Source organism: Pogona vitticeps, chromosome 1 (assembly GCF_051106095.1).
Source record: "Pogona vitticeps strain Pit_001003342236 chromosome 1, PviZW2.1, whole genome shotgun sequence".
Taxonomy (NCBI): Eukaryota; Metazoa; Chordata; class Lepidosauria; order Squamata; family Agamidae; genus Pogona; species Pogona vitticeps.
In genome coordinates, this window is record NC_135783.1 from 307534322 (window position 1) to 307559459 (window position 25138).

Here is a 25138-nt window from a genome sequence, read left to right on the forward strand (position 1 = left end):
TGGTTGGGCCCCTGTTGGATGCCAGCTCTTTCTCAAGGGAGCTGGCTCAGCCTTCCCCTGTGCCTGCAGGATCAGGCCCTGCTGCTCCCGGCTGCCACATCCCCTACCAACACCGGCCACCTGGCCCAGGGGGAGAGAAAGCTTTTAACCAGAGCTTCCCTTGGGACCTGACCGGACGAGCGTGCCTGCTTACAGAGGGAACCAGAGACCATCTGCCGGCCACAGCCCACTGGGTGAGAGGCAGTGGAACTGTGGTTGGGCCCCTGTTGGATGCCAGCTCTTTCTCAAGGGAGCTGGCTCAGCCTTCCCCTGTGCCTGCAGGATCAGGCCCTGCTGCTCCCGGCTGTCTCATCCCCCTCTCAACATGAGCTACATGGCTGGGAGGGAGAGAAGGGGCTTTAGAAAAGTTTTATTTTATATATGTTTTAAATGTTTTTAAATTGTTATTAATTGCCATCAATTAAGAAGAGACCCACAGCGGATCTAATGGAACAGGAAGGGGGGAGGACATTGGAGGGGGCAGCCATTGAGGTGGTGCTGGGTAGGGGAAGGAATGGCGGTGGGGGTAGGACATGCCCGTGTAGGAGAAGAGAGGTTAGATATCTTACATCTATCCCCTCTTCTAGTCCTGCCCCCAACCAGATGGTATCAGGTGATCATATCAGCAAACCCTCGAGCCACACGGTGCTGTTGATGAACGCCAGGTCAGTACAAAATAAAACTGCCCTCATCCATGATGTAATTCTGGATGAGGCTGCTGACCTGGCGTGCATTACTGAGACCTGGGTGGGAGAGGAGGGTGGTGTTCCCCTCTCCCAGTTGTGTCCGCCTGGGTACTCGGTCCAACACCAAGGTCGCTCGGAGGGTCGGGGAGGGGGAGTTGCTATAGTCTATAGGAGTTCTATCTCCTTGACCAGGCTTCCTGTCCCTTTGAGAGGAGGTCTCGAGGGCCTGTATTGTGTGTTGGGCTCGCGAGACAGGTTAGGGATTCTGTTGGTGTACCGCCCACCCTGCTGCGTACCAACAGTCTCCCTGCCTGAGCTGACGGAGGTAGTCTCGGACCTGGTGTTGAGGACTCCCAGGCTGTTGGTGCTGGGGGATTTCAACATCCATGCCGAGGCTGCCTTGACTGGGGCGGCTCAGGACTTCATGGCCACCATGACAACCATGGGGCTGTCTCAATGTGTCATCGGTCCGACGCATGAGAAGGGCCACACCTTGGACCTGGTTTTCTCAACGGGACTGGAAGATGGTGGTTTGGATGTGGAGGGGCTGGTTGTGACCCCATTGTCATGGTCAGACCACTTCCTGGTCAAGTTCAGTCTATTAGCTTCTTCTTCCCTCTGCAAGGGTGGGGGATCTATTAAGATGATCCGCCCTCGGAGACTAATGGATCCAGATGGATTCCTGAATGCTCTGGGGGATTATCCGTCTGATATGGTCAGCGCTCCTGTCGAAGCTCAGGTCACCCTATGGAATAGGGAGACGACTCGGGCGGTTGACACGATTGCGCCTAAGCGCCCTCTCCCTGCTCACCGAGCCCAGACAGCTCCTTGGTATACTTCTGAACTGCGGGCGATGAAGCGAGAGGGGAGACGGCTGGAACGCAGGTGGAGGAAATCCCGCTGGGAGTCCGATCGAACACGACTTAGAGCCCATTATCGGGCCTATTTCGTGGCAATACGGCTGGCGAAACGGCAATATTTCTCCAGCCGTATTGCTTCCTCAGAATGTCGTCCAGCAGAGCTGTTTCGGGTTGTCCGGGATCTTCTTCAACCGGGAAATCCGGTGGAGGTCCCGGACTGCTCATCAGCTCGCTGTGATGAGTTTGCCATACATTTTGAGGGAAAAATCGCTCAGATTCGCAGTGGGTTGGACCCCACAGTTACTGCAGAATCAGAGGATGTGTCCAGTGCGCCGTGCTTAGGTCCAGTATTAATGGATGAGTTTCAATTGTTGAGACCTGATGATGTGGACAGGGTGCTTGGATCTGTCCGTTCTACCACCACTCCGCTCGACCCTTGCCCATCCTGGCTAATTGGAAGATCAGCCAGGGGGGTTCGCACCTGGGTCCAGGAGGCCGTGAACGCCTCTCTGGAAGAGGGAGTGGTCCCTACCGCCTTGAAAGAGGCGGTAATTCGACCACTCCTTAAATAGCCTAACCTGGACCCAAGGCTGGTGGTCAACTACCGACCAGTGGCGAACCTCCCTTATTTGGGCAAGGTGTTGGAGCGGGTTGTGGCCGGGCAACTCCAGGCGCTGCTGGATGAAACGGATGTTCTGGATCCATTTCAATCGGGTTTCAGGCCTGGTTTTGGTACAGAGACTGCCTTGGTCGCACTGTATGATGACCTTTGCCGGGAGAGAGACAGGGGGAGTGTGACCCTGTTGATACTCCTGGACCTCTCAGCGGCTTTCGACACCATCGACCATGGTGTCCTTCTGGATAGGCTGGCTGGGTTGGGAGTTGGGGGCACCGTTTTATGGTGGTTCCGCTCCTTCCTGGCTGACCGTGTCCAGAGGGTGGTGCTGGGGGACAGTTGCTCTGCCCCATGGCAGTTATGTCATGGGGTTCCTCAGGGCTCGATACTGTCCCCCATGCTGTTCAACATCTACATGAAAGCGCTGGGAGAGGTCATCAGGAGGTTTGGGCTGAGGAGTCAGCAATATGCTGACGACATTCAGCTCTACCTCTTGTTTTCCACCAATCCAGGTGAGGCAGTTTCTGTGCTGAACTCCTGTCTGGACCTGATAATGGACTGGATGAGGGTTAATAAATTGAAACTCAATCCAGACAAGACGGAAGTGCTGTTAGTGGGTGCTTCACCGGACAGGCTGGAGGGCCATTTCCCCGCCCTGAATGGGGTTACACTCCCCCTAAGGGACAGGGTCCGCAGCTTGGGGGTGCTCCTGGACCCCAGTCTAACACTGGAAGCCCAGATGGACTCGGTGGCCAGGGGCGCCTTCCTTCAGTTGCGGAAATTATACTAGCTACGGCCCTACCTGGACGAGCGGAGTCTCATGACAGTCACACATGCACTGGTAACATCCCGCATAGATTACTGCAATGCGCTTTACGTGGGGCTGCCTTTGAAGACGGTCCGGCGACTGCAACTGGTCCAGAATCGAGCTGCGCGGCTGGTGAGTGGTGCAGCCGCCAGGGAACATATCAAGCCGATTCTGTATAAGTTACATTGGCTACCAGTTGCTGCCCGGGCCCAATTCAAAGTGCCTGTTTTGACATATAAAGCCCTAAACGGCTTGGGCCCTGTATACCTGAAGGACCGCCTCCTTCCATATGAACCTACCCGGCAGTTAAGATCTAGCCAGGGGGCCCTTTTGAAAGAGCCGTCCCTTAAGGAGGTAAGAGGGACGGTTTGTAGACAAAGGGCCTTTTCGGCAGCTGCCCCCAGACTATGGAATGCCCTCCCGACTGAGATTCGTCTGGCGCCGACGCTGATGACATTTCGGCGCCAGGTCAAAACCTTCCTGTTCCAGAAGGCTTTTAATTGAAATAATATTAGCTGTAGGTCTGATGGCAATTTTAATTGTATTTTAATTGTATTTTAATTATTTTATCTTTTACTGTATTGAATTTTAATTATTGTAAGCCGCCCAGATACCTCTGGGCAGTGTGGGTGGCATATAAATTGAATGAATGAATGAATGAATGAATGAATGAATGAATGAATAAATAAATAAATAAATAAATAAATAAATAAATAAATAAATAAATAAATAAATAAATAAAAGGATCCAACCAGTAAAAACCTGGTGAGAAATCAGAAATTTTGACTTATTGACAAAAATCTCCTTCTATAAAAGCAAAAATATAAACAGGAAATGATGAAACATTTATCTGACTATTTCTGCTACTAATCTAACTATTTCTGCTACACAATAGCTATTTTAGGGAGACAGTTTAGAATGATATATTGTCGCCTCTTTTCTTAAATAATAATAGCCTCAACTTATTATTTTACATTTTAATCTAGATGGTATAAACATATCGGTTCTGATGTGCTGACGGTTCAAGTTCCACTGAAACTGATGGGATTCATGGAAATCAACTTTGTGCACAGTTGAAGTCATAGGAAGTGTCTAACGTGTTATCTATTTGAGAATGCTCTAACAGGACCTTTTAAAAATTAATAACAAAATTCTAACCCAGAATACATTAACTGAAACCCACATTTAGTACACTTGAATCCATCTGTTAAAAGAAGTGGCTATATTACAGTGGTGCCTCGCTTAACGAGCGCCTCGCTGAGCGATGAAATCGCTTAACGAGGCGCTCTGGGCCATCGCTGGAGCATTCGCTCAGCGATGGCCCCTATGGGGATTTTCCGCTTTGCGATATTCGCTAAGCGTTTCGCTTAGTGAATATCGCATAACGAAGCCGGGAGAACAGCTGATCGGCGGTTCCAAAATGGCCGCCGGAAAGTCCGCGCCGCATTTTCGCGCCCTACCCTCGCTTACCGAGGGTGCGAAAATGGCGGCGCTATGGCAGAACATCGCTTAACAGTGAGTTTTAAAGCCATAGGAACGCATTGAACAAAGTTCAATGCGTTTCTATGGCTTTTTTATTCCCGTTTAGCGATGTTTTCGCATAGCGAAGGTTAATCCGGAATGGATTAACCTCGCTATGCGAGGCACCACTGTATTTCTTTACAATGTGTTACTGAAAACTTGGAAATGCAATAAATTGTTAACACCAACTCAAGATCAAGCAGTGTGAATAGAAGAATCTGCAAATTCTCGGGGAAAAACTAATCTGGGAGAATTCGTCAAATACATTTAAGAAACAGGGATCCTTTCTGATAAGGGCTTTTATTTATTAGGACTGCAATATTTACTATCCTCTGAAAATTCACATTTTTTCTTTAAAAACAAACAAACGAGCAGCAAATTATATTAGTCTAGTAAATAATAATAATAAAAGAGCATGCCTCACTGGCAGTATCACAATGTTTTTCATGACTTTTTTCATTTACATTCAATATTCCATTCCATTTTGATTTAGGAACCAAATGTAAGAAAGATTCCCTCCTTCGTGTCCATATTTTTCCAAATATATATGTACTTGAATGCCCTTAAATTCCCCAAGTAGAAAGAAATGCTTTCTCTAGAACTGCTTATTTCCAGTAACCCACATCAGAGTTGACACATGAAAAATGGTGAAATTACTGAAGGTAGTCCAGCCTGAATAAGGACTACCTTATTAGTTCAGGTACTTGCATCTCCCTAATTTTCATATTAATCATGTACCCATCTTTCTCTGAAATAGGGCCATCATGCTTCATGTCAGAATTTAGCATGTAAGTAAAATTCATAGTGCCTCAAATCCCACTAGAAAATATTTGCCTGGTGTGAACAGAGTGACTAATTTTATTATTGTGAGCTTAGAGTTTCTTAGAGTTTGGGGATTAAAAAATCAACTTGTATGTTAAAAGTGAACACTTCTGGCATTTAAAAATAACCAGAGATCCGTCACAAAAATTCAATAACAACAATGGTCCGCTCTTATTTAAGAGAGATGTTACACACTGTAATGCATCTATGTTATATATTTCTCATCAATTTTTACAGTTTCCACTGATTAAATATATATTGACTCATAAAGTATTACCATTACACCAATTGTCAGCACATGCAGGGGTATGCCATTTAAATATTAACTATCATATAAAAATGGCATCTTGATTGTATGGAAGCAGTAATCTCATGCTTGTTATTGCCATATTTCCCTAATGCATCAGGAGCAGTCACAAAAACATTGCCTTTCATATATACCTGCTTCTATGTTGCTACCAATAAATAAAAATATTTTAAAACACATTTTCTTTAACTGTAATTTTACTTGTCTCTAAACTTGAAATTAAACACACACAGCTACCACCATGAATTGCTAAGATATAAGAGTACTGTGTATGAATATATCTATGCTTTAAATATTAGATATCATGCACATTGTCTAAAAGAGAATGGGAACTACATGAAGAAAAAGAAACGCAAACTACAGCAGATTCAAACAAGTCAATTAACACTGCACATCTTTGCACCCATGAGGTGCTTGTCTATGACAATCCTCATGTAATGCATGTTGTTTTTATGAAGGATCCTTTTTGAACAAGATTTCTTTTGTTTAAAATAAAGAAAATGGCATCAACTTGAATCTTCTGACAAAAATTGCAAGATAAACTCATTGGTGGTAATACAACACACATACTTTTGTTTCTTTATAATTACATTCTATAGACAATTTATAGACCATTAAATCATCTAGTAACTGATAGGCAATTGCTCATTCTCCGATTATACAGCCATGTAAATCAGACAGAAGCTTATGGAAATACCATACTTCCTTTGCCATATAACATGCAGAACTCACTGCTACTGTTACAAGCACATTCTTTTTAATGTGAAGAATAATTTTTGGTCTTACTACTGTTTTTAGGATTTGAAAGACAACTCAGAACAATGATGCGTTCTTACATTCTTCTGAGAATTGCATGACATTTTCAAAATCAAACTACCAGTAATATGTACTTATTTATTTATTTATTTCAGATACCTGTATATCACACAACTTAGTGACAAGTACTACGCTGGGCAGTTGACAATAAAAAGAGGCATATTCTGATAGCCAACCACCACAAAGAAAAACATTACATAATTCAAATAAAATTAATGAACCATCAAGATCTGTGTAAACCTAAAAACCTAAAATATGGCAGAACCAGGCCATCTATCTTTTATCATAAGGTAGTGATATTTCTGCATCTGAAAAAAAAACATTTTAAAAGACAGACATTTCAGTTATGACTATACACCTTATGTGATCATGGTAACAGAGCTCCTTCTAGAAAGCATCTCTTAAAATTCATTACAGGCGGGGCCAGATCAATCTTTACTCTGGTCTGCTTCTGCAAGCACTTCTCCTGGTCCACCCTGACCTAAATTCTATGAATGAGACAAGGAGCAAGGCACCCTGCTTAAGCAAAACGCAGTGGAAGCCTTATGCATTTTTCAGCTGCTATAGATCCATGAGTTTCCACCTATACAGTCAGGACTGTATGAATCTTGTTTTTTGCTATTAAGTATGTATAAGTATAAACCTAAATATGACCACAAAGGTAAAAGTAGTTCTTTGAACTTCAATGAACATGAGGAATAGTCACATTAATATTAATGTTTTATACTGATCTTTGTGCTAAAAAGATTAAAATTACAATTGTTTTGATCTTTATTGCATAATTTTTACATTACAGGTATGTCCATGAAAACAATCCTAATCAAGAAATTAAATTCCTTAATTGTTAACATATCCAAGTAGATGAAAGTGAATCAACAATTTATAGTAAGTACATGACATCTTAATTTTCTTTTAAAAAGAGGGAAAATATTTTAGAAAAGAAAATAATTCAAGAAATTTTATGCACATGTGCTCTGAAGATAAAGAATTAATGGCATCAACCAATTAACTAACAATCAACATTTTTTTCTAATTACTAAAAGTATTAACAGATATCAGATCAATTTGGAGTGTCTGAAGTGCCTTAAACCCACATTTTCATTTAGTTGTTTTTCTAAGTTAAAGTCACTCTACATATTTTCCTTCTGTTTAGATGAAAGTTTGTTTTTTGTTTCATTTTTAAAATTTTACCTCATTGGCCAGTTCCAATAATACGGGAGAAGCTGCATTTGTGGTCACTCCCGTCAGGTACCTATTTGAAAATAAGAAGAAAATACTTCTATAGTTTTTTTTTTAAGTTAGCATTGATATTATAACAGTTTTCTCTTTCAGTAGAGCTAGAAAGAAAATTACTTAGCAACACTCTAGCTTAAACTGTAAACACTTGCAAATGAGCTCCTGGTCACCAAAATCTCCTGATGCTTCTCCTTCATGATCAAAGCAGCAGTATCTATATCACACCATAAAGAAAAGAAGCTGGCATGATATTGTATAAAATTATAACCATTTCACTGACAGGCAAACAGGAGTGCTTCATTTGGAAAATGTGGTTTTGTGCCCCATATGTTGCGATCCGGGTGGCAGAAGTGAAAGGCAATTAGTTTGGAAGCACTTTGACTCCTATACACCAGCCTCACTGTTTGGTTTGTACTAGTAAACTGGTGAATAAAAAGGCTGAGTTGAATCTGATTTACTGCACACATGAAAAAACGTCACATCCCACATCATGGACATTTTAAACCTTCTGAAGCAGAAAATATATCCATACATATGAGTTAGGGCTCCCCTTGGAGATCTTACAGTCCAAAGTCAACTGGAAAGCCATTTCTAGTTCAGAGCACATTGCAGACCTCCTAAAAGATGTCCAATTCAGTGTCCAACTTTGCCCACAGAGACAAGAATTCAGTTTGGATTCCACAATGAACCAGAATACTGACTTCCACTGTACCACTATTTTATGACCTCACAAACCATCACCTAGCAGTAAAGACAAAAGGTTTAATTGGATGTGCCAATTATATAAGACGTTGGACTGCAACAACTCAAGCTGGAGCCTTACCCTTTTAAATTCTCAGTAGCTTTTCTTGAGAGCTTAAATGCTCCATAAGTCTGCTCTACTGTTTAAAAATGAGTACAAAAACATCAAATACAAAAAATAGATCTCTTATGAAGAGGAAAACAATAGAATAAAATAAAAAACAATTACTGTAATCAAGCAAGTACCTACATATCTATTCAAACATTCAGCTGAAATAGGTATTACAACTTTTCATAATTTATAAAGATAAAATTATTTTCTGAAAGTAATGAACAAACTGCTTGCATAATTTGAAAGCATGTTTTACACATATGTTTTGATAGGTTAGCAATATTACTATATTCTTTTAGGAGTAATCAGATACTATTACAACCAGATTTGATGTCATTTACTCTATTTACCATATTTGTTGCAGCTTTTTTGTGGGGGGTAGGGTTAAGCAACAAATTATTTTTAGATTTGTTCTAGATTTAGCCAGACAGGATCATTTTGATCCAAACCCCATTGGTTTTTAACAATCATTTTCTCTTTGGATCTATTTGGGTGGTATATTAGCTGGCATTCCGAATGCAGTTAGAAGAGAGCACCAAGCCCTATACCCTCAATCATCTCTTTGTTCCTGGTTTTAATGCTGCCTGAGGAAGGCTGTTGCTTTTCTGTTGGCATGGGAGCCAGAACATAGATTTTCCAACGTTCTCACTTGCATTTTGAGCCTACAAGTGAGAAGTAACTCCCTACTCTTGAAACTGAGCTCTGAAAGAATGAACAAAGCAATGACAGAGGAAATTAATCCTGTCTAGCCATGTTTAAAATGCCATATAATGCCTAAACCAGACCATTATATTATATTTATTTTTTACTCTTGGTGTTTAACTGAGTGCAGACCCTTATAAAAGCCACTAGTACTTTCCCAGGAACCTGTTCCTAAGAATTGTTCCAAATGGTGGAGAATACGTAAGATTCTCATTCTCTGGAATCACCTATCTCTTGTTAGATTCCCGAGGAGCACACATCCAGCTGAGCCCCAATCAAACTTTGCCCATCTGCAGGATGATATGATAGGCTGGTCAATGACCATAATAAACATTTATTATTATTATGATAGGCAGTACGGAACTTGTGTGCTTTTGATCTGGCCTAGAAGTGAGCATTCAACTGATTAACAAATAATTAAATATTGTCCTGTCTTCAAGAATCTAAGTGGACAACAGGTGAAAAATAGTGCAGAACAAGGGCAACTAAAGCTTGGTAAAGTTAATTTAATGTAATTTAATTTATATGCCACTTTCCTCCCCACAGAAAACTGAAAGCATTAAAACTGATTTAACACGACACAATGGTCACACTTAAAAACACCATAAAAATATAATATTAAATACAATTAAACACACAACATTAAAAACTACCATTAAAGTTACTTTGAAAAACACTTCTAAACCCCATAATCTTCTATATTCAATAAACGGAGTATTGCTAATACGACCACTTGTCCAAATCTCTTAAAGTCTGCTTAAAAAAGGTCTTTGTCTGCTAGCAAAAGAACAAGAGGCAGGGGGCCTGTCTGGCTTCCTAGAGGAGTGCAATCCACAACTTGGGAGTGGCCACTCTGTGGCATCGTCACTGAACAGGCCTGTTAGAGTGGAGAGACGTTTAGAAGGGCTTCCCCAGAAGATTTTAAAAGCCAGGGGGAGTCATATGATTTGGTTCTTCAAATAGCCTTGGACCCAAACTGTATAGAGTCATAACCAGCACTTGAATTGTCATGAAAATGGACCAGTGCCAGCGAAGCTATTGCAATGAGGGAGTTATATGCTGCTTGTGGTTAAACTGCAGTGGTTACACTGCAATACTGCAGTAAAGACTCTGCTCATGACCTGAGTTCATTCCTGATGAGCTCAGGTAGCTGGCTGGAGGTTGACTCAGCCTTCTATCCTTATGAGACTAGTAAATCAAGCGCTGAGCTCGCTGGAGGAGTGGGGGCAATATATAACTTGCATAATTAATTGGAAACTGCCCAGAAAGTGTTTTACATTCTATGAGGCTGCATATAGGCAGCACACTTTGGTTTTTTGTAATCAGAGCCAGTCAGTAGTCTGGCTGCAGCAATTTGAACCTGCTAAAGTTTACTCTTCAAAGACACCCTGTGTAGAATTTTTTTGTAGTAATACAAACAGGAAGTAACTAAGGCTTCTATCGCCATAGCCTGACCAGAAATCTCAAGGAATGGGCACAGTGGGGACATTAGCATCAAATGCACAAATTCACTCCTTGGCACCTCTGAAGCTGGGGGGACAGTTGGTTTGGCCCATGGCGTTCATGTCATGGGGTTCCTCAGGGCTCAATACTGTCCCCAATGCTCTTTAACATCTACATGAAACTGCTGGGGGAGTTCATCAGAGGGTTTGGGCTGAGGAGTCAGCAATATGCTGATGATACTCAACTCTACCTCTCGTTTTCCACCAATCCAGGTGAGGTGGTTTCTGTGCTGAACTCGTGTCTGGACCTGATAATGGACTGGATGAGGGTTAATAGGCAAGACGGAAGGGCTGTTAGTGGGTGTTTCGCCGGACAGGTTGGAGGGCCATTTCTCTGCTCTGCACTCCCCCTAAGGAACAGGGTTTGCAGCCTGGGGGTGCTCCTGTACCCGGGTCTAAACTCTGGAAGCTCAGGTGGACTTAGTGGCCAGGGCTGCCTTCCTTCAACTGCGAAAATTATACCAGCTACGGCCCTACCTGGATGAGCAGAGTCTCATGACAGTTACACATGCACTGGTAACATCCCATATAGATTACTGCAATGTGCTGTATATGGGGCTGCCTTTGAAGACAGTCAAGCAACTACGATTGGTTCCGAATCAAGCTGTGCAGCTGCTGAGTGGTGGGGCTGCTAGGGAACATATCAGGCCAATTCTGTTCCAATGATACTGGCTACCAGTTGCTGCCCGCTGCTAATTCAAAGTACTTGTTTTGACATATAATGCCCTAAACAGCTTGGGCTCTGGATACTTAAAGGACTGCCTCCTTCCATGTGAACCTACCCAGCAATTAAGATCTAGCCAGGGGGCCCTCCTGAAAGAGCCACCCCTCAAGGAGGTAAGAGGGATGGCTTTTAGACAAAGGGCCTTTTTGGCAGCTGCCCCCAGACTATGGAACGCCATCTCAAGTCAGATTCGTCTGGCCGACACTGATGACGTTTGGCACCAGGTCAAAACCTTCCTGTTCCAGAAGTTTTTTTTAATTTAAATAATATCAACTGTGGGTCCTGATGGTAATTTTTAAAGTACTGTATTTTAATTGTATTTTAATTGTTTTATCTTTATATCTTTTATTACATTTAAATTGTTGTAAGCCACCCAGAGACCTTTGAGTAGTGTGGACGGCAAACAAGATAAATAAATAAATAAACTCACACATACAGGGTTGATTCAATTCAGGACTACATCAAGCTGCAGACCTTACTTTTCAGGGGAATGTAACCCCATTTACATCTCAAGCTGGATTTCCATCCTCTGATCTGCTTTCTAATTGACCAGCAGTACCTCTGTCTTGCCTGGGTTAAGTTTCTCTTTGTCTACCCTCATTCAGTTTATTAATGACAACAGACACTGTTCTAGGCCTGGAACAGCTTCCTTAGAATCAGAGAAAGAAGAGATAGAACTGGTTGTCATTAGATACTGTGGCACCAAAGCCTAAAACTCTAGGCAATCGCCTCCTAACATCTCCTGTGTTTTAGGCATTGAAAATAACATGTATTTCTTATAAGTAAACAAATACTACAAATGAACTATAATTTATTGTAGTTTGGATTGGGTGAGCCAATGCCATGGTGTGAGAACTTACTTAGCAAGAACATACCATGCTAACTCTCCAAGTATTCTTTTAAACTGTATTTTACAACATTAACTGCTAGAAGCTAGATTGTCCTATTACATGGAAGAGGAGGAGGAAGGCAGGGCTGTGGGGGAAATGATGGCATGCGCTATGGTGGTGATTTGATTGGAATTCAAGTTCTGCTTTTAGAATAAAAAATGCATAGACAATTAAATTGCCAACTACTCTATAGCCTCTGTGAGATGAAAGGAAGTGTAGAAATGAAAAGGGATTGTAAATAAATACAATAAAATAAAAACTATTTGAGAATGAAGTACATGGTGCAACACTAACAAAAAACAGCTCATTCTTCCTCAATGGAAAAGTAGTATTATTAAAGGCTCTAGATCTCTCTCTCTCAGATATATACTGACATTTCACACAACACTTCAAATAATGTTTGTTGAAAGGGCTAAGAATCTCCAAATAGTCAGATGATCTTTGGAAATTGTTGCCATTCAATGAAATAGGCAACAAAAATAACTTCACTATGCTATGCATTTTACTCTGAACTTACTGACTTGTATTCTCGATTCAAGCACGACATCCATGCCAACCCTGACTACTAAGTACTTGTAGCACAGGTCAGACTGTGACCTCAGCACCCTGCCTCTGGAATTTACATAATGAATGAAATGGGAAAAGACAACTTTGTCTTCTCTTCCTTACAACAGTGTTCTTGGGTGACAGGGTTAGAGTACTTCACAGATAAAAGTAGAACAAATGAAGCAGGCCTGTTAATTATGAATCTGAGTAAGAATTATGCTTATTTTTGCATACACCACTTCAGATAGCCATCTAAACAAATAAATCAGAGCACCATATATTTATTACTTCCATTGTTCCAGTGACATATTTCTCCCTAATGTCAGTATGATACATAATACTTGTATATTCATTACATAATTTGTGGTATACCTAATACAAGACAAAACAACAGCGCAAATGCATATATTTATTTGAAAGTAAGTTCTCCTAGGTCCAGGGAACGTTACTTCTAGATAAATATAAACAGCACACTAAAGGTAACAAGACTGACAGAGGAAATAATGTATTCGTGAAGGCTTTCACGGCCGGGATCTTCAGATGCCGGCCACAGAGACTGGCGAAATGTTAAGAAGAACAACCTTCAGAACATGGCCAAAGAGCCTGAAAAACCCACAACACCCAGAGGAAATAATGTTTTGTTAATTACTCTAACTTATAAATTAAGCATGTTAAATAAACTACAGACCGTTGAAATTACAGCAGTGCCTATATACTAATTCATTAAATGATGACCAGTATCCTATTGTAAGTCCCAGCTAGAGTAGATATACTAACTATTGCAAATTACATAAATTTGGATGTACCATTCAGACGTTAAATCAACGGGTCTACTTTCTAGTTGAGTGTAACAACAAGACACTGGCCAATGGTGTAGCAGATGTAGTTAAGCTTAACCATAAATTATTTAAAGTTTATGGATTAAGCACTATAGGACTGACTAAAGTTTGTATTAAAATCCAGCTTAAATGACCATGCTTAGCACTGTCTGCACTAAACAAACACTTGCCTTCAAGTTTCTTTCTTTTCTTGACTGGGGGAAGCGGGAACAAGGTGACAAACAGGTGTTCCTGATTTCTTCTTTTATATACCACCACATAGTACACCACAATTTGGTTCCATGATTAAGATTACAACTGTGGATTACTCCACATTAAGGCAGCAAATTATGGTTAAGAGTTCAGGGAAATACACGTTTAACAAGCACAGAATGAGTACTTGTTAAACACTTGATATATAGAATAGTGTATTATGGCAGTGGTCCCCAACCTTGGACCTCCAGATGTTCTTGGACTTCAACTCCCAGAAATCCTAGCCAGCAGAGGTGTTGGTGAAGGCTTCTGGGAGTTGTAGTCTGAGAACATCTGGAGGCCCAAAGTTGGGGACCACTGTATTATGGGACTGGCACAATCTGCAAGCTAGTTATATGTGAGTGTATACTTTGGTCATCTCATGAGAAAAGACTCCCGAACAATTGATGCCTTTGAATTGTGGTGCTAGAGGAGGCTCTTGAGAGTCCCCTGGACTGCAAGGAGAACAAACCTATCCATTCTAAAGGAAATCAATCCTGAGTGCTCACTGGAAGGACAGATCCTGAAGCTGAGGCTCCTCTACTTTGGCCATCTCATGAGAAGAGAAGACTCCTTGGAAAAAACCTTGATGTTGGGAAAGTGTGAGGGCAAGAGGAGAAGGGGACAACAGAGGATGAGATGGTTGAACAGTGTCATTGAAGCTCCACCATGAATTTGACCAAACTCCGGGAGGCAGTGGAGGAGAGGAGGGCCTGGCGTGCTCTGGTCCATGGGGTCACGAAGAGTCGGACACGACTAAACAATATAATATATATAAACACATGCACATGCAGACAAATGTAATGCCATCAAGTTGAGTCTAATTTAATGGTGTCCATTTCCAGGGGTTTTCAAGTATGGAATACACAGAAGTGTTTTACCATTCCCTTTTTCCAGGTGCTGTGGGACTGTGCAGTTTGCTCAGAGCTGCAGAGACTGGCTCTTCTCCTACAAGGAACAGCAGGGAATTGAACTCCTAACTTCTGGTTCCACAGTCTGATGAAACTATCCAGCCAGCTACTGTATTAACTATCTTGTTGTTGTTTAGTCTTTAAGTCGTGTCTGACTCTTTGTGACTGCTGTCACCATCAGCAGTGATCATGGAGCCCAAGAAGGTAAAATCTGTCACTGCCTCTATATCTTCCCCTTCTATTTGCCAGGAGGTGATGGGACCAGTGGCCATGATCTTAGTTTTTTTTTTAATGTTGAGCTTCAGACCATTTTTTTGCGCTCTCCTCTTTCAACCTCATTAAGAGGTTCTTTAATTCCTCCTCATTTTCTGCCATCAGATTGGTATCATCTGCATATCTGAGGTTCTTGATATTTCTTCCTACAATCTTAATTCGGGTTTGGGATTCCTCCAGTCCTGCCTTTTGCATGATGTATTCTGCATATAAGTTAAATAAGCAGGGAGACAATATACAGCCTTGTCGTACTCCTTTACCAATTTTGAACCAATCAGCTGTTCTGTATCCAGTTCTAACTGTGCTTAACTGTCTACTAACTATAAAAAAACAGTAAAATATGCCACATCAAATCACAAACAAAAGCCTAATCAAAATTGAGAATTTGTATGACCATTACCCAAATTCCTACTGTGGATGAGCATTAACATCCACAGTAGGAATTTAATGTCCCTAACCACTTATGTAAGCACTATACGGTAGAGACAGTTTGCAGTTCTTATTAAAGTACCTTAGATGCTTTTAGTAACATTACAGGAAAAAATTGAAAACAAGCAAATACTTCAATTTTCTAAAACCACAGCAGTGGGATTAAGTAGCATCAGTTTTATTTATAAACAGCATGGCACACACTGCATTTTTAATAAAAAGTATGTTCCTTTTTTATTTTGCTTTTAATTCAGGTGTAAAACATAATAATATGCAGGGAGTTTTTTTGGCAGGGACATATTTCACATTCATCATCATCATCTTAGAACTGCATAGATGGAAAGGGCCCTATGGATTATTGAGTCTAGACCCTATCAAGGAGACACAGTGAGGAACTGATCTCCCAACCTCTGGTTCCACAGCCAAATGCCTAAACCATGGAGCTATTCATGTTCACACAACATATAACTGTAGAACAATACAACCCCGTTCATTAACTCTGCCTATTCTATTCCTCTATGTAACATTGCTCCTACTCTGGGAACAATTAAATCTAGATGGAATAAAAAAAAACAGACTACTAACACTCTGGAAACTTTAATTTGTTGCAACAAATGGAAATGAAGACAGCATAGTACTACTGCAATACATACCTATCAATCAACAAATACATACAAGTACCATATAGTCAACTTGCTCCAATCTTTTTGTTTCGGTTAGATATCAGATATCTATAATCGCAGTACAACCTCACTTGCCACACAGACTGTTCACATGTCAGTCTATACTGTAAAATTTTAATTCCATATCTCTACCAGGTATCAATATGCTCCAATTATGTTGTTGAGATGTCTATGTCAATAGAGAAACAGATAACCTATAGCAATTCCAATGTATAAACTCCAGGTGCACATAATCATGTAATGTTTTATGAAATGACATGCTAAAGCTTCATGCTTCCTATAAAAGGTGTTTTTGACATAACTTTTTGTAAAACAGGCAGAATTCAAATATTTGGATATAATTTTCATTTTCTAACAGAGAGTTAAATTCATGGATGTTTCTTATAATACGACAAGACACCGGTGCTCCTGGTTAGTCGGAAGGTAGATGAGGGAATAGGGATACTACCTGTGCTGGATGGATTACACTCCCCCTGAAAACTCAGGTCCGCAGCTTGAGTGTACTCCTGGATACATCCATAAACTTGGATGCCCAGGTCTCGGTGGTGGCTAGGAGTGCATCTGCACAGCTAAAGCTGGTGCGGCAGCTGCACTCATTCCTTGAGATGTCGGATCTGGCTACAGTGACACATGCCTTAGTTACATCTCATTTGGATTAATGTAACACGCTCTATGTGGGGCTGTCTTTGAAGATGGTTCAGAAGCTTTAGCTGGTGCAAAACTTTGCAGCCAGACTACTGATTAGAGCCAACTACAGGGAGCATATAACACACCTGTTACATGAACTGCAGTGGCTACCAGTCCATTTCCAAACCCAATTTAAAGTGCTGGTCATTACCTATAAAACCCTATACAGCTTGGGTTGAGACTACCTGAAGGACCATATCTCCTATATGCGCCTTCTCGGAAATTAAGATCAGCAGAGGAGGCCCTCCTCTTGGTCCCATTGCCAGCACAGGCACAGCTGATGGGGACACAGCAGAGGGCCTTCTCTGTGGCAGCTCCCAAGCTATGGAACACTTTCCCTCGGGAGATCAGGATGGCCCCTCCCGTTATCCTTCCAAAAAAAGAAGAAGCTAAAAACTCATCTCTTCAGGCAGGCTTTTAACAGTTATAACTGAATCCTGAACCCCGTTTCAGCAGATAATTTAAACCTTTTTTATGTTTTCATGTTTTAATCTTTTAATTGTATTTAAAATCATATACTGTTTAACTTATCTCTTAATATTTAACTTATTGTGTTTTTAAATTGTGTGAATTTTAATGTTGTGAGCCGCTTTGGGTCCCTTGTTCAGAGAAATGCGGCATATAAATAAAATTAATAATAATAATAACAGACTAACCGTGCTTCATATCCAAGGATCATACATTATCATTCATTTCACTAAGGCTAGCATGGAAAACTTCCAAGGACCTACTTGGTACAGTGGTGCCTCGACTTACGAACGTCCCTACTTACAAACATTTTGACTTACGAACAGTTCCGGTCACAACATTTTGCTTCCACTTGTGAACAGAGCTTCCACTTACAAACAGAAACAGGCAGGGAAAAAAGGCAGGCAATTGAGATTTCTAACTGTAGGTGGTGACAAGGCTGCTTTGTACTGTAGCTCTTTCCCTTTCAGCAGTTAGAGAGTGTGTTGCCATCGTCGTAGGCTTGGGAGAGCCTCCTTCTGCTTCAGAGTGAGCGCACGCGTGTGTGTCTGCAGGGAGGTAACGTGCTGTTTTCTCCTTTTATAAAACTGTTCTGGGTGGGTTTTGGCTGGGGCAGGTATGTTTATGTGCTGTATTGTTGGTGGCTTTACTTTTTGTTTCTGGAGGTTTTTCCTTCTTAAACCTCAGCAATGGAGGTGGCTTTAGTGTTTGTTTCTGAAGGTTTCTTCTTCTTCTTAAACCTCAGCAATGGAGGTGGCTTTAGTGTTTGTTTCTGAAGGTTTCTTCTTCTTCTTCAACCTCAGCAATGGAGCGCCTTCCGACTGGGCTTGCTGTGTTCTTTTTATTTATTTATTTTGGTGATTTTTTTTCTTCAGCTGTAATGGATTAATGCATTCCTATGGGAAATGGTGCTTCAATTTACCAACTTATGAACACTATTCCAATACGGATTAAGTTCGTAAGTCGAGGCACGACTGTATATGAAACAAAGACTGCCGCAGATCAAGGCCAAAAGTCAACACAGACTTAGGTGCATCACTGAAGTCTATGGGGATTCAATGTGCTAGCATTGACATGTACTGTGGCAGTTCTTGGGTAAATGCTAATCTTGGGAAACTTTCTAGTAAAATAAAATTTGTAAATCTTCAGGGATGAGAATTACATTTATGTTCTTGAAGTAGTGACTTTATATTTCATCTTTTTAAACAGAGTTTTTAAAAGTGACAATATGTTGCACAGAATAAACTGAACCACAGATTAGCAAGCCCCTGTCCCCTCCAATGGACTGGGTTACTCATACCTTTGATAGTAAGCTTCCGTTGCCTCTGGAGTATGATGTTTGGCATGTGTTTTTTTAATTACTTTCTGAAAAACAGAACGGAGCATGACAAACAGAAATCCAAAGCAAAGTACAAATATTCAAGAAAGCCCACAGATCATAGACCCATCCTTAGAAATAATTTTTTTGTTTATGCATTGAATGGAACATGTTCTGACTCTACCGCAATACAGCTTATATGTAAAAGGCAGTAAGGTCATAGTAATTGAATCTAAATAAGTTTGCTGAGGGTTACAGAGGGCAGAGAAAAACTTGTTCTTTCTTTCAACCTTTATATTAATTTCCCTTCAAATCAATTCCATCCAAGTCCTCTGCACTCTGGTTTTACAATTCAATTGGCATTTTTAACCAGGAAGAACATTGCTTAAAAACAACTTATTTGAAAACTACAAAAAGTAATTCCATTGAGACTTGCCACTTGACTGACACCTGTCATCTCATGATAAATGACTCCATTTTCTGCCTCTCTTGCCTTCTGCCACTCCGGCAATGGTCATTTATCATCATCTCTGTCAGCCGTGGAAAGCGGCACTGACAGTGCAAGTCAGCAAACATTTAGCACATGGAACCACGCAACACAGGGAAATTATTATTGTCAGAATAATAATGGTTTAGCATAATTTATTACAGGTCCACCAAATAAGCAAAGGCTAGATGTTATTAGACAGATGGATGGGTAGGCTTGGCAGCCATCCACTGAGACTCAGGCGGTGCTTGATGTGGAAAGGGGAACATCCTCCAAACCAATCAGAAAGCTGGCAGTTCAATTACAAAGAAATAAAGGGACATTCATCATTCAATTAGGCACCTGTCAACCCTCACAAAGGAGAAAACTTCTAACCTGGTACTCCTGGGAGAAGATGCTCAGCAGAGTGGACTGCGATTGACTGGAACAAATAAAAGAAGGACAAAGTTAATTACTGGAGTGCACTGCAAAGAAACAAAAGAGAAAGGAGCTTCAAAGGTAGGCCTGCTGCCCTGTAATCTAACAGAACATGAAAACAAGTGTGGAAAAGTTGTTCCAGATGAACACCTCAGACAAAGGCTTCCTACCGCTAGGTCAAGGAGAGAGTGAGGAAAAAGAGTTTATGAGAGGGGAAAATGTAGCAGGACTTGCAAGAGAAGCTGGCATGTTGTACGGGTGATTCCTTCGAGCTTCTGAACCCACAAAATGAGATATTGGTAGCTTGTACTGAAGCTGGGACGGAAACAAAGCAGATTTTCATTAACAGTTGACAGAGCTAAATTCCATTAGCTGTTGGAAACATACCGATTGTTCATTGGCAACATATTGAAATTCATTTTGTTAGCAGCAAGGGGACCTCTTCAGTAGCTGTCTCATGTTCAGGGAAGAAACTTAGCTCTGTGTCAGAAGCAGCATATGGGACCACTGTAACATTCCTACTAAAACTGATGTGCTTTGAAAATAGAAACTTTCACAGCAGGAAGCTGAGATTCCCTGGAGTCAGTCATTTCCAAATGCTGCCATAAGCTTCATTCATTTAAAGCTCCACTCGGTGTCAAACACCTGGCAATGAAGCAACCTGGAAAACATTCTTTCCCAAGAGAGAAAAAAAATTCTTTCCAATATAGTTAACATTTAGAAATGGGACAGGATTCTTTCCTTCCTCAAAAAAGGTAATCAATATTTCACTGTTACTGCTTTTGATTCCTCTGTGGTGATAGACAGCCAATCTCATCTCAAAAGGCAATTAATAAACTCTGGAATATTTTGTTTCTAGACACAACTCAAATACAACTCAAATAGTTTCAATAGATACAGAAAGCACAATGAATAATTAACTTTCTCCTTTTTATAACAGTGGTTTCTTATTCTTATTATTCTAATATTCAGAAACTGTACAAAGACAATTGCCCGATATAAAAATAACACCAAAAATAAATGGCTTGACTTCATGTTGAGTTCATGTTGAATAAAGAGAACATATCAACGTTAGCCTAAGGCATTCAGGACCACTACTGAAAACAGCATAACATTCTAATACAGCGTCCTCATTCCATTGGTAGTAAAACCACAAATCTCTGAAAATTTTGGACTAAAGATTAACCTCAAAAATAGGTAATGCCTTTCAACTAAGGATTCAGGGTAGTAATCTTATTTGCTTGTTTGTTTTTATTTAGAATATTTTTTGCCATTCCTAAAAAGGACCCAAAGCAGCTTACATCATTAAAAACACAATATTAAAAGCTAAAACAGTAAATTATTCAAATATTTAAAAAGAATTAATAACACTAAATTAAAAAATGTTGGCTAAAAGTATCACTAAAGTGGACTTGGAAGCAACAAAATACAAACCATCCCAGACAGTCGACTGACTACGGCTAAGGAAAAGCCTGCCTGAGGAGCAAACTCTTCACCTGCTGTGGAAGGACAACAAAGATGGTGCCGGCCTAGCCTCTTGCTAGGCTGGCAGTACCAGAGTCTGGGAGCAGCAACAAAGAAGGCCCTCTCCCCTGTCCCTACCAAGCACATCTGCAAGGGAGACGGGACTGAGAGCAAGGCCTCCACTGATGATCTTAACACCTGGGTAAGCTCATAAAGGGCGGTATGGTTTTTGAGAAAGTTTGGGCCCAATCCGATTGGGGGTTTACAATCTAGAGAATACCCACTCCACAGAAATTACAAGATTTCTCTCCATTTCTCCAGCCTTCCTCCATTCTGCATCCCCACTAAACACTCTCCTGGGCATACAGCATCACAGACATAATACACATTTAAAAGAAGATATCTGGCAATTCCCCTACAAACATTCCCAAGTTGATTCTTCACCAACTCCTCTACACAGAATTGCATCCCAGCTCTGTAATTCATCTGTCTTCATTTTTTTTAACTTTAAAGTACTCTGTTTAAAATTTAAACAGCTCAGAATTTTTTTTAAAAAAAAAACACCACTCTTCTTCTCCTAACATTTGCAATTATTTCACAGAAACAGGTCTGTGTTAAAGACTAAGATGCGGCTTTGTTTTGTTTTGGCATAACCTTTTGTGAACTGCAGATGCATCAAGTACGAACATCAGTAGATGGATACTTATACAAATTTATAAAAAACAGGGGTTGCAATTCCAACACATCAGGAGAGTACTAGAATGAGGAAGGCTAGCCTAACTAAAGCTACTGCTAACTTTGATCCTGTCCGGTAGCTGCAGAAGAAACAGTTGTTCAGGGCAGCAGGCTACATACCTCTAAGCAACTTACTCAGCCGTGACAAGAGAAAGAAGGAACTTGCACACTATAATAGAACTTAGATTATTCTACTTCAAGAAAAAACACACAATAACTAACTGTAAAGTTCTTGGTACTAATTATAGAGTAAATTCAATTAGTCATAACACAGCTGATTTTTATGATGTCATTTCAACTAATGCACCCTAGATGCGTTCTCTGCCCTGCCATTGCTACTTAAACTTCCTGTTTTCCTATTGTACTAAAATATCATCACCTAGCTGAGAGTCCTTTCAGTGTTGTGGCAGGGACAACGAAAGCACTGACTTTGTGCCTAATCTGAGCTGGTTGAGGTTATGTGGACTTGGAAAGGGTATTTATATAATGCCACTGGCTAATGATTCGCTAAAAATGGAAAGTAAGCTTGGTTTCCAACATCTGTAGAAGACTACTTTGAATGTTTGAAAATTGTCACTTATGGGGAAAAAATTTACAGTGGTGCCTCGCTTGACGATAATTCGTTCCGTTCAAATCGCTGTTAAGTGAAATCCTCGTCAAGCGAAACGAAAAAGCCCATTGAAATGCATTGAAAACCGGTTCAATGTGTTCCAATGGGAGAAATACCTCGGTATCCAGCAAAGATCCTCCATAGGGCGGCCATTTTCCGGTGCCTGTAATTTGAGGAATCTGTCCTAAAGCACAGCGGGGAGCCATTTTGCACAGCAGGTGGCCATTTTGAAACCTGACGATCAGTTGTTTTTGATTGTCGTTAAGCGAAAAATCTGTTCCCAAAGCAGGGAACTGATCAATGTTAAGCGAAAAAGCCCATTCAGTCATTGTTTAGCAATCGAAATAGCGATCACAAAAAACTAATAGTCAAGCGATTTCCTCGTCTAACAAGGTAATCGTCAAGCAAGGCACCACTGTATCTGTAAATATTCAATTGTGGAATGTGGCCTAATATCATTGGATTGCCACTCCCATTCACCCTATATAATCGGAGCCGCAGCCCAACAACCTACAGAGAAAAAATCCCTGCTAAACAGAATCATACTAGAAGAACATTTGGATACAGCTAGTCTTCAAATTGGCCCCTTAATTTCTAAGTATCTTCTTCATCCTTCTGACTGAATGGAACAAGAGGAGGCAATATTTCGTAAAAGAAGCATGTGTAAGATTGTTTACTTACTGCTCTGAGACATGAGAAACTACATATAAAGTGGTGCCTCACTTAACGGGCACTCCGTTTTGCGACAAAACCGCATTGTGACGAACTTTTTGCGATCGCTTTTGCAATCGCAAAACAATGTTCCCTATGGGGGAATTTCACTTTGCGATGATCGGTTCCCTGCTTCGGGAACCGATCATCGCAAAGCGATGATTTTTTAACAGCTGATAGGCGGTTTCAAAATGTCCACCGGGAAAACAAAATGGCCACCCGCTGTTCAGATTCCTCGCTGCACAGGCAGCGAAAATGGCCGTGCTATGGAGGATCTTCACTGAACGGTGAGTTTCAAGCCCATAGGTACGCATTAATCTGGTTTTAATGTGTTTCTATGGGCTTTTAAAAATCGTATTGCGACGTTTTCGTTCTACAGCGATTTCGCTGGAACGAATTAGCGTCGCAATGCGAGGCACCACTGTATTTTAAAAAACAAACTTACCAAGCTAAAAAAATAACATTCAGGCATTCAGTTATGATTATTAAAACCCTGCCTGAAGAGGTGAGTCTTCAGCTGTGAGACAAAGGATAAAAGGGGGACGGCAGCAACCTGACCTCCTGAGGGAAGGCATTTCACAACCTGGGAGAAGCAACAGAGAAGGTCCTCTCTCATGTTTCCATCAAATGTACTTGTGATGGCAATGGGAGCAAGACAAGGGCCTTCTCTGATGATCCTAAGGACTGGGAAGGCTTGTATGGGGAGATGCAGTCCTTCAGATAGCCTCAACCAAAACTATAGAGAGCCTTATAGGTATTAATCAACACTTTAATTGAGGCCTGGAAATGAATTGATACACAGTGCAGTTGATGTAGCAGGGCCTCCAGTACCTTGCCCAGAAATGGAGTATTTGAGTCTGGCTAATAGTTGCCAAGTAAATTGGAATTCAAGGAGGGCCTTTTCAATAATATTACAAGCATCTTCAAACATGCTGGGATCTCACTCTGGTGAAAGGAGGCATTCACCACTCCCCTTACCCACTCAGCCATTTTCCCTCTGGCTGCTTTTATAAGCAAAAAATGGCAAGGGTCTAGTTCATATATGGTGGTTTTCATCTCTCCAATAATCCTGTCCACATCCTCAGACTGCACCAATTGAAACGTATCCATTAGAACAGGACAAGCAGGGGCCAAAGTTATATCTATAGGGCCTGCATCAACTACAGCATCCAAGTCAGAGCAGATCAGAGCAACTTTCTCTACGAAATGTAGTGCAAATTCTTCATAGCAGGTTGCTGAGTGATCAGCATCTTATTCCTTTGGTGGGGCATGTATTAAGGCCCTGACTACTCAAAACAACTCTACTTGGCAAATCTGGAACTCACAACCTCTGCAAGCAACACGAAATCTCTCCCCCCCCCCCAAGAGTCATTAGGAAACCAGTTGGATTCATCAGTTTCCTGGACTGGACCATCCTTAGCTAGCTGATTAACTTTGGCTTCTGATAGAAGTCAACATTTCTATTGTCTAGAAATGTTTTTTAAAAAAACCAGAGCCTCTTGCCCTTTGTTATGTTTTTCATTCTGTGGGTGATACTGAAAGCCAAGTTGTTATATTAAGTTCTCTTGACTGAGAATTCAATAGAAGTATAGAAGACTGTGGAATCATTGGCTAAAATCCTTCTGGTATTTGCATAAGGCTTGTACAATTTGTTATAGCTAATTGTGGCTAATTGATGAGGTGCTAGGGGGACAACTCAACTGCGTCATGCACGCAGTTGTGCAACCAAGGTTCACCCTGGCACATTGCCAAGTAGCCACAGCTAATTATGCAAGCCTTATTTAAATGCCAACATGACATAACATCTCTTGAACTGCATTTATAATATCTGTTCTTCACATAAGCAAAAACAATGAGGTTCATTTTACACAAACAAAATTAGTAACATCCTCCTACGTTAGACTCAATAAATCTAAAAAAAATTGCAACAACCTGATGCTTGTCTCA

The 25138-nt window shown here is 41.0% G+C and overlaps 1 protein-coding gene across 7 annotated transcripts in view; it reads right to left on the bottom strand.

The window, feature by feature from the left end:
* CDIN1 (CDAN1 interacting nuclease 1) overlaps positions 1 to 25138 on the bottom strand; it is a 186888-nt gene that overhangs the window by 114041 nt on the left and 47709 nt on the right. For 5 of the 7 annotated variants that reach the window (XR_012082578.2, XM_020809827.3, XM_078391883.1 and 2 more), the window contains exons 2-4: positions 19630 to 19675; positions 18750 to 18814; positions 7667 to 7727 (exon numbers count right to left, since the gene is read on the bottom strand). Coding sequence is in view for 5 of the 7 variants with exons in the window: in XM_020809827.3 (XP_020665486.1) it covers positions 7667 to 7727; positions 18750 to 18814; positions 19630 to 19675 (172 nt within the window). In the remaining 2 variants the exon portion in view is untranslated. The remainder of the gene's footprint in view (positions 1 to 7666; positions 7728 to 18749; positions 18815 to 19629; positions 19676 to 25138) is intronic. The other 2 variants (XM_020809828.3, XM_078391875.1) reach the window with 1 other exon arrangement.